This window comes from Nicotiana tomentosiformis, chromosome 8 (assembly GCF_000390325.3).
Source record: "Nicotiana tomentosiformis chromosome 8, ASM39032v3, whole genome shotgun sequence".
Taxonomy (NCBI): domain Eukaryota; kingdom Viridiplantae; phylum Streptophyta; class Magnoliopsida; order Solanales; family Solanaceae; genus Nicotiana; species Nicotiana tomentosiformis.
Window position 1 is genome coordinate 145,087,070 of NC_090819.1, and position 15,075 is coordinate 145,102,144.

At 37.1% G+C, this 15,075-nt stretch overlaps 1 protein-coding gene across 1 annotated transcript; it reads left to right on the top strand.

Moving 5' to 3' along the window:
• Nucleotides 1-5,827: 5,827 nt before the first annotated feature.
• Nucleotides 5,828-10,736, top strand: LOC104120940 (methionine gamma-lyase-like). The gene is made up of 3 exons (XM_009632819.4): nucleotides 5,828-6,487; nucleotides 6,604-6,960; nucleotides 9,829-10,736. Exons 1-3 carry the CDS (start codon nucleotides 6,076-6,078, stop codon nucleotides 10,395-10,397), a joined length of 1,338 nt encoding a protein of 445 aa, XP_009631114.1. The 5' UTR covers nucleotides 5,828-6,075; the 3' UTR covers nucleotides 10,398-10,736.
• The last annotated feature ends 4,339 nt before the right edge of the window (nucleotides 10,737-15,075 follow it).

Below are 15,075 nucleotides of genomic sequence, written 5' to 3' on the forward strand. Positions count from 1 at the left end.
TCCGATTTACTAAGCATTGGTAAGTGGCACCGGTACTTTTTATTCCGAATGGCATTACGTTATAGCAATAGGTATCGTACTTAGTGATGAAGGAAGTTTTTTCCTGATCGCCCGGGTCCATCCGAATTTGGTTGCACCCGGAATAAGCGTCGAAAAAACTGAGGATCTCGTGGTCGGTCGTTGCATCGATCATGCCATCAATGTTAGGGAAAGGGAAAGAGTCCCTGGGACATGCTTTATTCAAGTCTTTATAGTCTACACACATTCTTAATTTGTTTCCCTTTTTAAGGACTACTACTACGTTTTCTAACCAGTTCGGGTACTTAACCTCCCAGATGGACCATATTTTAAGGAGTTTAGATACCTCGTCCTTGATAAACGCATGCTTGACTTAGGACTAGGGTCTCATCTTCTACTTGACCAGGTGGAACTTCGGGTCCAGGATTAGCTTGTGAGTGGTCATTTCTGGCGGGATCCCTGTCATATCAAGGTGGGACCAAGTGAAACAATCTATGTTAGCGATAAGGAATTGAATAAGTTTTTTCCTGAGCTCGGGACTCAACCCCGTGTCAGGTATACCTTTCTATCGGGCAAGTGCTCGATCAGTACGACTTGCTCCAGTTCCTCGACTATCAATTTGGTATCGTCGGAATTATCGGGGGCTATAAAAGACCTGGGAACCCCATAGTCATCGTCCTCACCCATCTCCTGCTTCTCTGATTAAGACGGGGCCGGTGTCAGTAGTTGCTATTTGATTTCTCCCTTGGTGACTGAACCTAGATCCTTTGGTGTATAAAGTGCAGATATCGGGACCACCTCATCGATCACAAATATCTCTTTTGCGGCCGGTTGTTCTCCATAAATTATTTTTATTCCTCCTGGCATCGTGAACTTCAACACCTGGTGCAGCGTCGAGGGCACTGCCCTCATGTTGTGAATCCACGGTCTCTCGAACAAAGCATTGTACCTCATGTCCCCTTCGATCACGCAGAACTTTATTTCCTGAATGGGCCCGGTGGTGTTTATCGGTGATGTTAGCTTCCCTTTAGTGGTCTCACATGCCATGTTGAATCCGTTTAGAACTCAGACTGTAGGCACGATTTGATCTTGTAGACCAAGTTGTTCCACAACCATCGATATGATGATGTTGGCCGAGCTACATGGATCAATTAACATACGCTTGACTCAAAATTTATTTATGAGTATAGATATTACCAGTGCATCGTTGTGGGGCTTCACGATCCCTTCAGCGTCCACGTTGTTGAAAGATAAGGTTCCTTCCGGTACGTAATCCCGAGTTTGTTTTTCTTTTGTGATGGATACTTTGGTGCGTTTCAGCATCGGCCCCTAGGGAACGTCGACCCCACCGATGATCATGTTAATGGCGTGCTGAGGTTCCTCCTGCTCGATCTGTTTATTAGAATCTCTATTCCTGAAATGATTCTTGGCTCGATTGCTCCGGAATTCTCGAAAATGTCTGTTGTTGAATAGCCGGGCTACTTCCTCTCTTAGTTATCGGTAATCCTCTGTTATGTGACCGTAAGTGCCATGATATTTGCACATTAGGTTAGGATCCCTTTGAGCTGGATCAGACTGTAGAGGTCGAGGCCATTTGGTATCTTTGATGCGTCCGATGGAGGATACGATGGCGGCGGTGATGATGTTAAAGTTGTACTCCGATAACCTTGGTGCTTCCTTAGGCCTGATGGGCCTGTCGAAACTGGTTTTGCTCATGAGTCCCCGATTGTTTTGACCTCGATCACTCCTTCTTTCACTCCTCACAGGGTTTCGCCCATACCCACTACTTCTCTGGTCTCCATTGTACGGTTGATACCGATCCTTGTTTGATCTTGGTTCACGATCAACGTTTCTCTCGACTCCGTCGACGACTCTGACGGGATAAACGGACCCGGAAAGGGCCCCAAACTGACCATCTTTGACCTTGCTTTTTGACTGATATCGTTTATACACGTCGGCCCAAGTAATAGCTAGATATTCTACCAGATTTTGTTTCAACTTCTATGAAGCCAAAGAGCTTCGAACATTGAATCCTTGGGTGAAGGCCTGAACGGCCCAATCGTCTACAACCGGAGGCAGGTCCATCTGTTCCATTTGAAACTGGGACACGAATTCTCTGAGCATCTCATTATCCCTCTGCTTCACTTTGAAAAGGTCTAACTTCCTGGTCTCAACCTTGATAGCCCTTGTGTGTGCTTTTACGAAGGAATCTACAAGCATAGCAAACGAGTCAATAGAATTAGGAGGTAGATTGTGATACCATATCATATCTCCCTTTGACAGAGTTTCTCCTAACTTTTTCAGCAGGACAAACTCGATCTCATCATCCTCCAAGTTGTTCCCTTTGATGGCACACGTGTAGGAGGTCACATGCTTATTTGGGTCGGTTTTTCTGTTGAACGTAGGAATCTCGGACAGGCGGAACTTCTTAGGGATTGGCTTCGGAGCTGCGCTTGGAGGAAAAGGTTTTGAACAAACTTCTTGGAATCCAGGCCTTTTAATATCTGTGGTGCCCGTGGGATTTGATCGACCCTAGAACTGTAGGTTTCTACCTTTTTATCATTGGCTTCGATTTTCTTCTCTCCCGATTCTATCAGTTTTGTCAGCTCCTCGGGCATCTTTATAATCTCGGGGTTGGTCCCCGATTCATTTCCATTCGGTCTCTTCGTGACCTGTTCGTTTCTGCGGGTGACTTTTCGGGATGGCTCAGGCTCAATTCTGCTCAGCGCGTGGCTTTGATTCTGCAACTGGGCTATCGATGCCTGTTGAGTCTGTAATATTTCGAAGATCACCCGCAAATTGATCTCATCACCTTCACCGTTGTGCGTATTTTGGGTAATCGATCGAACTTCCATGTGGACGTTTTTCTTAGGATCGGTAGGCAAATGTGCATTGATGGCCACATGCGAGCTAGAGTCGATTGGGTCCATGGTTAGAACTCCGCTGAGATCGACGGGGGGCACCTCGTTACTGGGTGTTGCATTGTTGTTTTCGCCATGGTGGCCGAATTCGACATCCACGTTTAGAGGGGCAGACCGGGAGTTCGACATTTCAAACTTTAACCTGAAATCAAAGATACTCCACAGAACAAGTGTAAAATAAGATGTGTTATGGGAACTTGTATCAAATTGTCGTTATTATCCTTAGCCCCACGGTGGGCACCAAACTGTTTACCCTCAAAAGCGAATAATAATTAAATTTGTAAATGATTTTAAAGATACACAGATTAATTTGATACAAAGCGATAGTTTTAGCCTTATTAAAATTTGTACCCTCGACCCTGGCTTGCTATAGCCAACACTGATGAACAAGAGAAGGAGCTAATCATAGAGAAAATAATAATGTACTGCTTTTTAATGCCTGTTACATTGTCGCCATTGAATAAAAAACATCTCTTTTATATAGTAACAGAGTTTCATCCCTAGTACAATTCTAAAAAGGGTAAAAATCTTCTTTTTCGTTAATCATTGATTTGCTGTCGATACGGGCCGAGATCCGCGCCGTGATATCAGAGGCGTATCCAGGATTTTAAGAATATGGGTGCACCATTTTTCGGCTTGGTGAGAAATAGATTTTTTCGGCTTGGTGAGAAATCTATCCATTTTAATCTTATGGATTGTTCCTACAAAATTAAATATTCACACTTATATTTAATCTATCTTAATTCAAATAAATTATTAAATTCAAATCAATCATATTAAAGCATGTTAGTCAGCATATGAAAAAGTTATAGCACAAAAATTAAGCATTTGTAGTTATGTACATGTATGTTTGACACTTTAATTGTGTTTGGATTTGAACAAGTTATTCAATAAAGCTGCAACGAGAGAATTAAAATACAGAGCAAGAAGAGAGTAGTTAGATACCTGAGGCTGAGAATTTTACATGAACGTGGTCGTGGAGAAGAAATGTTGCGTCTTGAAAAATCCATTCGCAGAGGCAAGAGCCGATAGAGAGAGAGAGTTGAGAAGGAGAAGGACTAGAGCCGATAAAGAGAGAAAGAGTTGAGAGGGAGACAGACTGTGAAGTTTGCTTTTAGAAATTAGGGATTTGATATATTAGTATATACCCAAATTCCTCCTAAAAATGTGGGCCATGTTTTTAGCCAAAAGGAACTTTAAAAAAGAAAAACTTAATACAGAAAAGGAGAGGGAGACAGACTAGACTGTGAAGTTTGCTTTTAGGAATAGAGATTTGATATATTAATATATGCCCAAATTCCTCCTAAAAACGTGGGCCATGTTTTTAGCCAAAAGGAACTTTTAAAAGAAAAAAAACTTAATATAGAAAAGGTGAAGGGACAAAGGATCGAACCCTTGACCTCGGGGTACACAGGGGCACCAACTTACTAACTTACCAAGATAGTCAATTGAGCATGGGTAGTCACAAACATATCTATATAGATAATTGTAAAATTGGTACTGTTTATACATAGCCTAGGGAGGGGAGCATGGGTGCATGTACCCCACCCCCCTCCACGTAAATCCGCCTCTACGTGATATCCGGTCGGGCGCGGATATCACGGCCCTTCGTTAGTCGTGTGCAACCGTTTGGTAATGCTTTTCTGAGGTCTTGGAGCTCGAACCAAATCCGGGGGGCATGGTCTCGATGGCTCCGGTGGTAAGCGTTCTGTTCGAGCCTTAGCACGAGGGGTATATCCGGTAGGTCCAGGATATAATGACCCTCCGTTGGTCGTGCTTGATTGGCCCGGCCATGTTCTTCGAAGTTGTTCAAAGTTAGGACCGATTCCGAACCATGACTCGATGAGACTCTTGCTCCGATTTCGGTCCCCTGTCATCATGTCTCGAACTTGGCTTATTTTATCGGAGACCGGAGTACCATGAGCCCGATTTTACCCGTATACAAAGTTGCATACTACTACTACATATCTTTTCGATTGGTACATCATTTTCACGTGTTCTCAAGTTTCTTTAGTTTTTTTTTCCTCGTCCAATAAGTTGAAAGAATTAGAGAAAGGAAAAAAAGAAGAAAATAAATCAGGATTTCAGGCTGTAGATTAACGAGAGAAAATCATTAATTGATCTTCGAAATAACGTTAATTGGGATAAAATCTTTTTTAAACGAGTTGAGAATCCGAGACCAGATTAATATCGAGGAAATATAGTGCCGTATCTCAAAAAAATTGTCCGAGATTGTCAAATTGAAATATATTATTACTATCCCCAAATATAGTTGCAAGCGAGAAATTTAGAATGCCAATTTTTTCCTTTCTCTGCATGGAAAAGCTGTACTATTTCCCATACGTACACAGATATACTTTGTTCATGGTCGGAATAACGGCCCAATTCACTCTAACAATCCAATATTGCTACAACAAAATGTTAGATCTTCTCGAAAATCGAAATGTTAATGTTATAGCCAACTAATTAAATTATCCTTTGCGTTGTCAATGTATCTAACTAGATAACAACGCATAATTCTAACTCGCATGATCTCCTTTAATGGTGTAATTCAACTCCAACCAACCTCCTATAGTAATTAAAGAAGTAATAACAAGCCAAAAAGAGAGGAAAAAACAAAACTAACGAAGAGAAATTAAGCCACCTTTTTTGAATCGCAATTGCCCTCTTATTTTAGACAAACCTAAAGAGTCTCTACCATTCTACTTTTATATATATATATATATATATATATATATATATATATATATATATATATATTCTGTTACTACAACCCTTGTTACTTAAGTATTATTTACTTCGAGTTATTATATAGAGTTGCACGTAATTATATTTTTAATAATTTGATTATGTAAATATTTCAGTACTTAACTTAATCTTTAATATAATTCCTAGTTACCAATCAATATATGCTAGAATCACATTTAATTACCTTTTCAGTAACTTGATTCTGTAAATATTTGTGTACGCTCTGGTTTAATCTGTGTTCTTTAATAATCTCACACTAAGGTTTTCTTTTCTTCTCCACTATATAAAGACTGCTCTCTCCCCTAATTTTTCTCAAACATATACACATTTCCCAAACTTCTTGCAATAGACTATCTCTTCCACAAAAATCTACTTAGATATCAGATATATGGGGAATCAAAACGACATGGTCTTCTCTAACAAGAAGAGATCGGGTTCCGATGAGAAGGATCATCACGACGATTTCTTTGTGACCAAAAAACAAACAAAATCACTAATATGGGAGGATCCAGCGGCGGCTTTAGCCAATGCCCGCCATGAATTCGGCGAACACGGCGGCGTTAACATGTCCATTGAAGCCTCCGCCACGTTCACCGTCATGGAACCGGAAACCATGCGCCGCATGTTCTCCGGCGAACTTGGCCCTGACCGTGACTTCTTCATCTACAGCCGCCATTTCAACCCGACAGTGCTCAATCTCGGACGCCTCATGGCGGCGCTCGAGGGTACTGAAGCCGCTTACTGTACGGCTTCCGGCATGTCGGCGATATCTTCGGTGTTGCTACAGCTGTGTAGTTCAGGTGGACACGTGGTGACTTCGCGAAATATTTTTATTATACTTTTCAAACATATTATTATTGAATTTTGTATCGAAAATATTGAATTCATTTCTAATAAGTTACATGGACTTCTGCAGGTGGACACGTGGTGGCTTCACGGACGCTCTACGGTGGGACACACGCCTTGCTTACTCATTTCTTGCCGAGGGCTTGTAACATAACGACGTCGTTTGTGGACATAAGGGATTTGCAAATGGTTAAGGAAGCGATTGTGGAAGGGAGGACAAAAGTACTGTATTTTGAGTCGCTGTCAAATCCTACGTTAACGGTGGCTAACGTGCCGGAGCTGAGTAGGATAGCGCATGAAAAAGGAGTGACGGTGGTGGTGGACAACACTTTTGCTCCGATGGTGCTTTCGCCGGCGAAGTTAGGTGCTGACGTTGTTGTTCACAGTATTTCCAAGTACATTAGCGGTGGAGCCGACATCATCGCAGGTTTGATTTTTCTTCTTAGTTTTTGTCCTTAGTATTCAGTGACTTCACACGTGTGCCTTTCGTCTAGATAGAAGTCATTAATCATCATTTGGCACCAAAGATAAATATAAAAGAACAGTCGATATATAATCTTTAACTCATTGGTAAAACCATTTTTGCCAATTGTAGTTGTAAATTTCGTGTTTTACCGATCTTGTTATGAGAATACTATTTCCTCAGTTTTCTTTTATTAGTCTTTTATACTAAAAAATAAAATTTCTAATTTCACTTATCCTTAGTATTAAGTACCCATACTCCCCAAGTTTATTGGAAGTACAACTTTAATAACCATTAGGAAGGATAATTTAGTACTTTCAAATTATTTGTCGTGATTTTTAAACATAATTATCTTAAATTATTCATCATTTTAGAAGTTTTAGATAAAATTAATTATTTTTTTTTATTTTAAACTTAGTAATAATTATTCGTGAAGATGAAGATGACACATAAATAAAATAAATATTCAATAAACGGAGATTATATCTTAAGATATAAATAAGAATAAAATATTAAAAGAACTCTTTTAATTAATGTTTCTTAAGGTACATATTAAGGAGAAACATAATAGATAATTTGAGAAGATTAAAACAAACCCTCAATAAATGATCTCCTTAGGAGGAGTGCTAGTCAACAGAGGATCAGTAAAAGGGAACTGACCGAGTAAATAATACTATAGCTTGATTCAGAGAGTAAAACTTCTTAATTATAGGAGTAATAGAGATTTGATAACGCTCAATTCACGAGAATGGGTGCTGGTGCTCCCCAATAGAAAATAAGAATTAGAAAAAAATTAGCTCTAATATTCATTTATAAATTTTTATTTATTTTTCTTAGTCTTATGAAGAGTAGTATATATGGACATTTTAAACTCTCTCTTTATTATTCTTTATATGCACATGGTGGATCTGCATGTTTTGAAAGAAAAGTGAAGTTAATGGTATGATGAACCAGTCATGATTATTTTTCTACTTATGGCAACTGTTAATTTTCCAAATGGATAATTAAGGCTCATTTATTTGTTGATCTGTATAGCAGAACTGCACAAGATAGCTTCTCTTTTTGCGGGATCTTTACACAAATAGCCGGTTATATTAATTGTTTATTTTTTTTAGTTATATACATAGATTATACATTAATTATACACAATTATACACATACAATACATAAATTATGCATATATTATACCTCCACCGATTATTTTTAGTTTAAGTTATTGGGTGAGTGGCTATTTGGGTTAATTCTTTTTTTTTCCTCCACTTAAAGGCTTTCTTAAAACTAAAAGTAATTAAACATTAGAAGGTAGAGTTTGATATTTTCCCCAAAGACTAATAATGATTTTGTTAAATGTTCCTATCTAAAGAGAAATGTTCTAAAAGGTGATAAACTTCTTTGACATTTTTGAAAGGTTTGAAAGATTTAGGGACAATGTTTCATCACGTGTGATTTGGTGCTTTTACATTATTAGATGAAGATGACTTTGGAGATAAGATTTCACGTGTTTTCTCAATTGGAATTGCTAGTTTTTTTCTTTTTGTTTTGTTTTCTTTTTTGGTACAAACCTATATTTGTGGTTGGAAATTAATTTGAAACAAGAAGTTTACAAATGTCCCATTAGTCCGGAATAGTTCGCGTAAGAAGTTTTGCATTTATGTGGTATATAGTAAGTGAAATAATGTACCTACTTAAAGGTGATCACATGTGTTCTAAATTATTTATTTTCATTATTATTAATAGGCCTTAGGACTTATCGTTATCAGTACTTGTCATCTTTTGTCTTGGTTACCTTAAATTATAACATGTGGCATCTGCACTTAGCAAAATGTGAACTCGCTAGAAATGGAGGTCTTTATAATTGTTTTTATTTTGGCTTGTTATATTTTAACTCTATCCCCAGGGGAATATTACTACGAATCTAGATAATACTACGTAGTGAAACCATGCATGTTTTTTTCGATTATGACTGGATTCAGAATCTTATCAAAGATTCATATTCAATTACACAAAGAAAAATACCCTTTTCTTTGGGGGTAGGTAGCCCGTAATTAACGAGACAGAAAAATAAAAAAGAATAATTAGAGCCATCTTTTAATTGTGTAGCTATCTTAAAACAATCTCTAGCTAGCTCTTCTATATACATTGAACTGAAAAGACCATTATTATATGAATTAATAATTATGGGCTAAACCATACCAAAGACAGAACAAAGAAAGGTGGGGTCAAACATTCTTTTGTTTATTCCAGATTCTTTTGGGGAAATCTTGTGTGTATATAATATTGAAAAGTGTTCTCTTTCGATATCTTAATCACTGATTAGCACAAGGATAAACTTTTTATACACGACAGATCTGATGGATTATGCGGTGATTAAATCTGATCTTCCAATATATTACGCTGACATTCTACAATTGTCTTATTAAGACCCACACCTCTATTAGAGTAAAAACTTATGTGTAATATGCGTTTACACCATATGTGTTTGTACATGAACTTAATTAAAGCACTTAACCATGGTGAATTATTTGCATTCTTATCTCATTATATCACTTAAACGTGATGTATTTAACATGTTTTGGTGTAAACACTTTATGCAGGTAAGTATCTACCCCTCTACTAGCAATAATGACCCTCTTTTTTGTATCTACTGTTGTAATGATTTAGGATTTTGTCTTAGCGTTGAGCAATTGATTAATTAAAAAAAAGTAAGCTGATTAAAGTATTGGTAAGATAAATTATAAATTTCCCATACATAGCTATTCTTAGTTAAGAGGTGGAGAAGGCGGCTATTTAGGTTGATTTTTCTTAATTTTAATTATTGGTAAAATTACACAGGTGCCGTTTGTGGGCCAGAAAATCTTGTGAACTCCATGATGGATCTTCATCAAGGGACTCTTATGCTATTGGGCCCAACTATGAATCCCAAAGTGGCATTTGAACTTTCAGAAAGACTTCCTCACTTGGGCCTTAGAATGAAGGAACACTGCAAACGGGCTTTGGAATATGCTACTAGAATGACTAAACTTGGGCTCAAAGTGATTTACCCAGGCCTAGAAGCCCACCCAGATCATACCCTTCTAAAGTCCATGGCTAATAAAGACTATGGTTATGGTGGAATTCTCTGTGTGGACATGGAAACCGAGGAACGTGCTAATCGTTTGATGAATGTCTTGCAAAACTTTACCCAATTTGGGTTCATGGCTGTGAGTTTGGGCTATTACGAGACCCTCATGTCGTGCTCGGGTTCTAGCACGAGCAGTGAATTGAACCATGAAGAGAAAGAGTTGGCCGGAATTTCACCAGGATTAGTGCGAATGTCAATCGGCTATAATGGGTCATTGGAACAAAAATGGAGCCAGCTCGAGAAGGCATTATCCAGAATGCAAGAGAAAATGGCCTTTTAGAAGCTCAAAAATTGAACTTGTTATGATGCTTTGTTTTGCTCTATGAAGGGATGGATCCTACTTTTTATGTAGTATGTGCCTTTGGCCCGTGTTTGTTGTTTCAAGTGTGGTGCTTGCAGTAAAGCCAGTTTTAAGCCCAATATAATTCAAAATGTGGCTAAAATGTGAAGGAAGAATAGAATAAGTGTGACCCATAAGCTGCTTATTATCCACTTTAGTTGTGGAGTTCCAACTTCCCTCTATTCTAGATTGTTTTATGTTGATGTATTTAGGGATGAAAAAGGTAGTCGATTATATAATTATGCATTACTAATATAAAGTTTGGTATCTAGAATAAAAGCATCACTAATGCAACTCTGGATTTTAAAAAAAAATGCAACTCTGTATTACTTGTATCGTCTAGTTTAGTTTTGTCCTAGAACTTCTCTTAACCAATATTGGTATAACTTAAGCAATAATCAATGTCATAGAACAGCGCTTAACTAATACATACTTATATAACTTAAGGCTTAAGCAATAATGTTGGAGAATAAGTGTGTTGATATGCGAGATGTCACTATTTGATGAGAGCATATAAACTAGGGATTTTATAATTACCAAACTAAACCAATTGTATCGGGTTTTTAAATCTATAGACCAAACCAAACCAACAAAAGTTAGATTTTTCAATATCGGAGTTTCTCTAGTTTCTCGGGTTTTCATATTTTTCTGGGTTTTTTTAATAAACTTGTGCTCCAAATATTAACACAATTTACATAACCATGTCACTATAGTAATTGAGCTTTCCAAGTGATATTTCTTCTGCCAACACAAAAATACCGAAAAGATAAACTCCATATCATATTGCACTCTGCATAAGAATTATCATCAACTTTTTAAGAGTAGACATTACACCCAAGAATAAAAAAATATATATATATTAAAGGCAGAATGGCCTAAATAACACTTATACTTGTCCCACTTTGTCATGTTGATCCCCAAACTTAACAATCTGTTAATTGAATACTTACACTCCTTCAAACCGTGTATAATAAATGCTTATGACACGAGGTTGTCACCGTAATACAATCTCCTACCCCTAGGATACTGCGTCAAGAAAATTAAACCACAAAGGCTTCAGGTCATTTATTATGGCCACATAGAAAAATAAAATGGAAAATGATTATTAAACCCCACCCCCCCCCCCCCAAACCCAAATTTTCCCCTCATTTTACACTTACCCGCTTAGGTGCCTGGATTTTTATTGACCCATGTTGTTGCACCAGCGGATTTAGAAACTGATAAAATATTGTCATTTGGAACCGGGATTGTGAGCCAAATGCCGGTGTTAGCGAATGCGTGGATGATTTCTGGGTTTGCATCGAAGATTCTGATTTTGTTAATAGTGGTTTGGTCCCTGATGAAGGCGGCGACTTGGGTCGGCGGCGGGAGGTTGTCGGCGATGGTTCCGTAGTTCACGCCGATGAGATAGTCCTCTAAGGAGCCGTTACAGAAAAATGGGGTGGAGGTAATAAATCTTAGCCATGAGGGGGGTGTTGTTGGGAAGAAGAAGAAGAAGAAGAAGAAGAAGAAGAAGAAGAAGAAGAAGAAGAAGAAGCGAAGAAGGGACGAAAAGGGAGGGGGTGTTGTTGGGGGGATGGGTATTACATATGATAGTTCATTTTCCTAATATTTGTTTTAATAGAAACGAAATTCTTGTTCTGTCTTCCCTATTGATTACTCTATTTGTGAATTATTGCTTTTCCTTTTATTTTCTCTATTGTTAGTATTATTATTTTGTGGATATAGATCTGGCTAGATTTCAATAACATATGACGGAAGTTTGGAGGTCTTGAGCTTTCATAGGTCTTTCTGGTACAAATTCTCGAATGATATGAGTAATAAAGAGAAAGAGAAAGGTGGGTACGGGGAAGAACAAATTACTTATTTGGATCCACCCGTTTGCTTTTTTCTTTCTTTTACTTATTTTATTTTTCATTTTTATTTTAATGCTTTTTTTCTTAGTTTAATTATTTCTGGTTCAAAATTCTCATATTCACCCTCATTATCCGCTTGAATTACACCCACTTTGTCAAGCTCAACCATTATTCTATCACATGTGCTTGGTCAACGATTAAAGAGGTTTAAATAATAGGCTTTGATCAAGTTAAAGTGTCTGGGTGAAAACAAGTGAAGTAGGAGGACTGGCATGATAAACTGGGACAAGTATAGGTGTCATTTAGGTCATTCTACCTATATTAAACTCTAAGAAGTTGGGCATCTTAGTAGACATTACAACCAGAGGAGCATGCTTCCAAAATACTTGTAAAGGCATAATGACCTCACTTTCACTCTTTGGGAGATATGTTGCGGTTCTATCTTTTCCCTTAGGATAATTTTTGCAATACCTGAAATATTTATAAATAATTAAATAGTTTAGGCCCGACATAAGGTGATAGACAACGGTTTGTCTTTCATGATCAAAATCTCATCACAATAAAGGTCTCTATTTTATAAATTATTTTTTATTTTACACCAAAATGCTAATAAAATCTTAAAGTAATTGACCTGTCCAACTTCAATTGAACCTTGGATAAACAATTAGGAAGAGCATGTTGAAGAACTCCTCTCACTTTTTTCCACTCAAATAAATGGAGAAAAGAGAATACTTGAACACAATAAAATAAAAGAATATTAAAAGCTTTTATTGAATACGTATGTGAAGAACTGGAGATATATTAAGGCAGAGTATATATTAAGGAAACACTGAAAGGCCATACTTAAAGGTTTTCCATAAAGAAAAGGAAGGCCAAATTAATTGAACTTTAGTTAGAAATATATCTTATCATGGATAGATCAATTGCTTTAAATATTGTAAAAAGTCTAATTTCATCAAATTGCTAAATCAACTGTGCCTTAGAGAAATAATGTAATACAAAAGATTCTTAATTGATTAAAACCATGCACCAACTTTTTTTAAATTAATTACCTTGAAGTAGTAAAGATTCCAAAAATAATCATGAAATAAATTATAGTTAACTATCCATCTAATCAATCCTCAAAGGTGAGTCTGCATATTCCGAAAGAAAAGAAACAATTAATATATTTAATATTAAATAATATAAAAAAACAACTATATTCATTAAGAATTGAATATAAATTACTACCTTCTTCAACTTGCTCAATTTTCTAGAATTCCTCTAACATGTCTTCAAACTTATATTGCAAATAAACATACTTCAATTCCCTTAGCAATAGTCTCACCTTTGTGATCCGGTGTTGGAAAAAAGTTCAAATTTTTCTTTTGTAGATTTCATTGATCATATATCTAATGTGCAATGACAACCATATAAGTTAAGTTTTGGAGTGATGTCCATGTATCACTAGTAGACATACACGTTGGTTCTTAATAAGATTTTTAAGTGTTTCATTCTCTTCCTGATAAATCCTCAAACAATGTCTAGCAACAGTTACACGAGAAGGTAATTCAAAATTAGGTAAGGATCTAACCATTAATTTCTTAAATCCTTCTCCCTCAACAACTCTAAAAGGTTGCTCATCAAGAATTACAAATTCGACAATCGCCCTTATAATGCCATCCATATTATACACTACCCTTTCAGGAGCACCCGAATCACCTTCTAGCCACCCTTCTCTTATCAATGACTCTAAAGGGAGATTTATGACATGTCGCATTTAAATGCAACCATAACGTAGTAGTCCCATTCTTGCTACCTGCTGCAAATGTTTTAGGACAATAATTGCATTCTACCTTACATTTACCTCCTTTAGCAATAAAATTGGAGAAGTGTTTCCAAATCTCGGATATCTCTCTGCCACTATTCCCAGATTTAGAATTTTCGGAATGAGTCGTTCTTTTTTACTTTTTAGGAGGAGTGCGTCGATGAGTGATGGTAGGCTATAAACCCGTATTTTAGTCGCTTATTGCATTCTAATTCACTGTACTTTACTTATGTTGAGCTTTAATTAGTAGTGTTTTGTACTTATTGTGTGTTTTATGCCGTGTATGAGTGATTCCGAGTTATTTAGATGTTGCAGAGCACATTCAAGCTAATTGGAGTTTTAAAGTATGAGTAGAAGCCCAAGGGATTAAACCGGGATCGCGTTCGGGGGTCGAGGACCAAGTCTGGATGTTAAAAATTGGAGAAACGAATTATTCTAAGCAAATTGCGGGGTAGTGCAAAATCTGCTCAAAATCCATTTTGCAACTCATTCTGGATTCCTCACAAGTGCGTCGCATGGTGCGGCGCGATAGTGCAAATTTCTTAGAGTTTCGTCCCATTTTCGCTAAAAAGGTATTTTTGTCCGGGGATTATTGTGGGGTGTCTTAAATACACGAAAATACGTCATTTCGAACTTTTGACACATTTTCGACCTAATGAGGCTAAGGAGGCTAAGGGGAAGTTGGAAGAACATAAGCACAAGGATTTCATCATTCCTTCCTCACTCAAGATCCGAGTTTGGATTGAATTTATGTTTTCCTATACTTTAGTTACATCTGTGAATAACTCCTCCATGTATATGGAGTAGATCCTTTTGGTTTTTGATGGATTTGGTGTATTGATGATTGTTTGTGGATTATAACTCTATTTTTATGTATTTGAATCATTTTTGTGCATCTATATTCACTTGTTCTTGTAATCGAAAGAGGCATAACTTGTGGTATCTTTGCATTATA

Excerpts from the sequence above, each read along its gene's own strand:
- LOC104120940 (XM_009632819.4), top strand. The coding sequence starts at position 6,076 with ATGGGGAATCAAAACGACATGGTCTTCTCTAACAAGAAGAGATCGGGT. Across the intron at positions 6,488-6,603 it reads GCTACAGCTGTGTAGTTCAG|GTGGACACGTGGTGGCTTCA; the intron begins GTGGACACGTGG and ends GGACTTCTGCAG. Across the intron at positions 6,961-9,828 it reads TGGAGCCGACATCATCGCAG|GTGCCGTTTGTGGGCCAGAA; the intron begins GTTTGATTTTTC and ends AAAATTACACAG.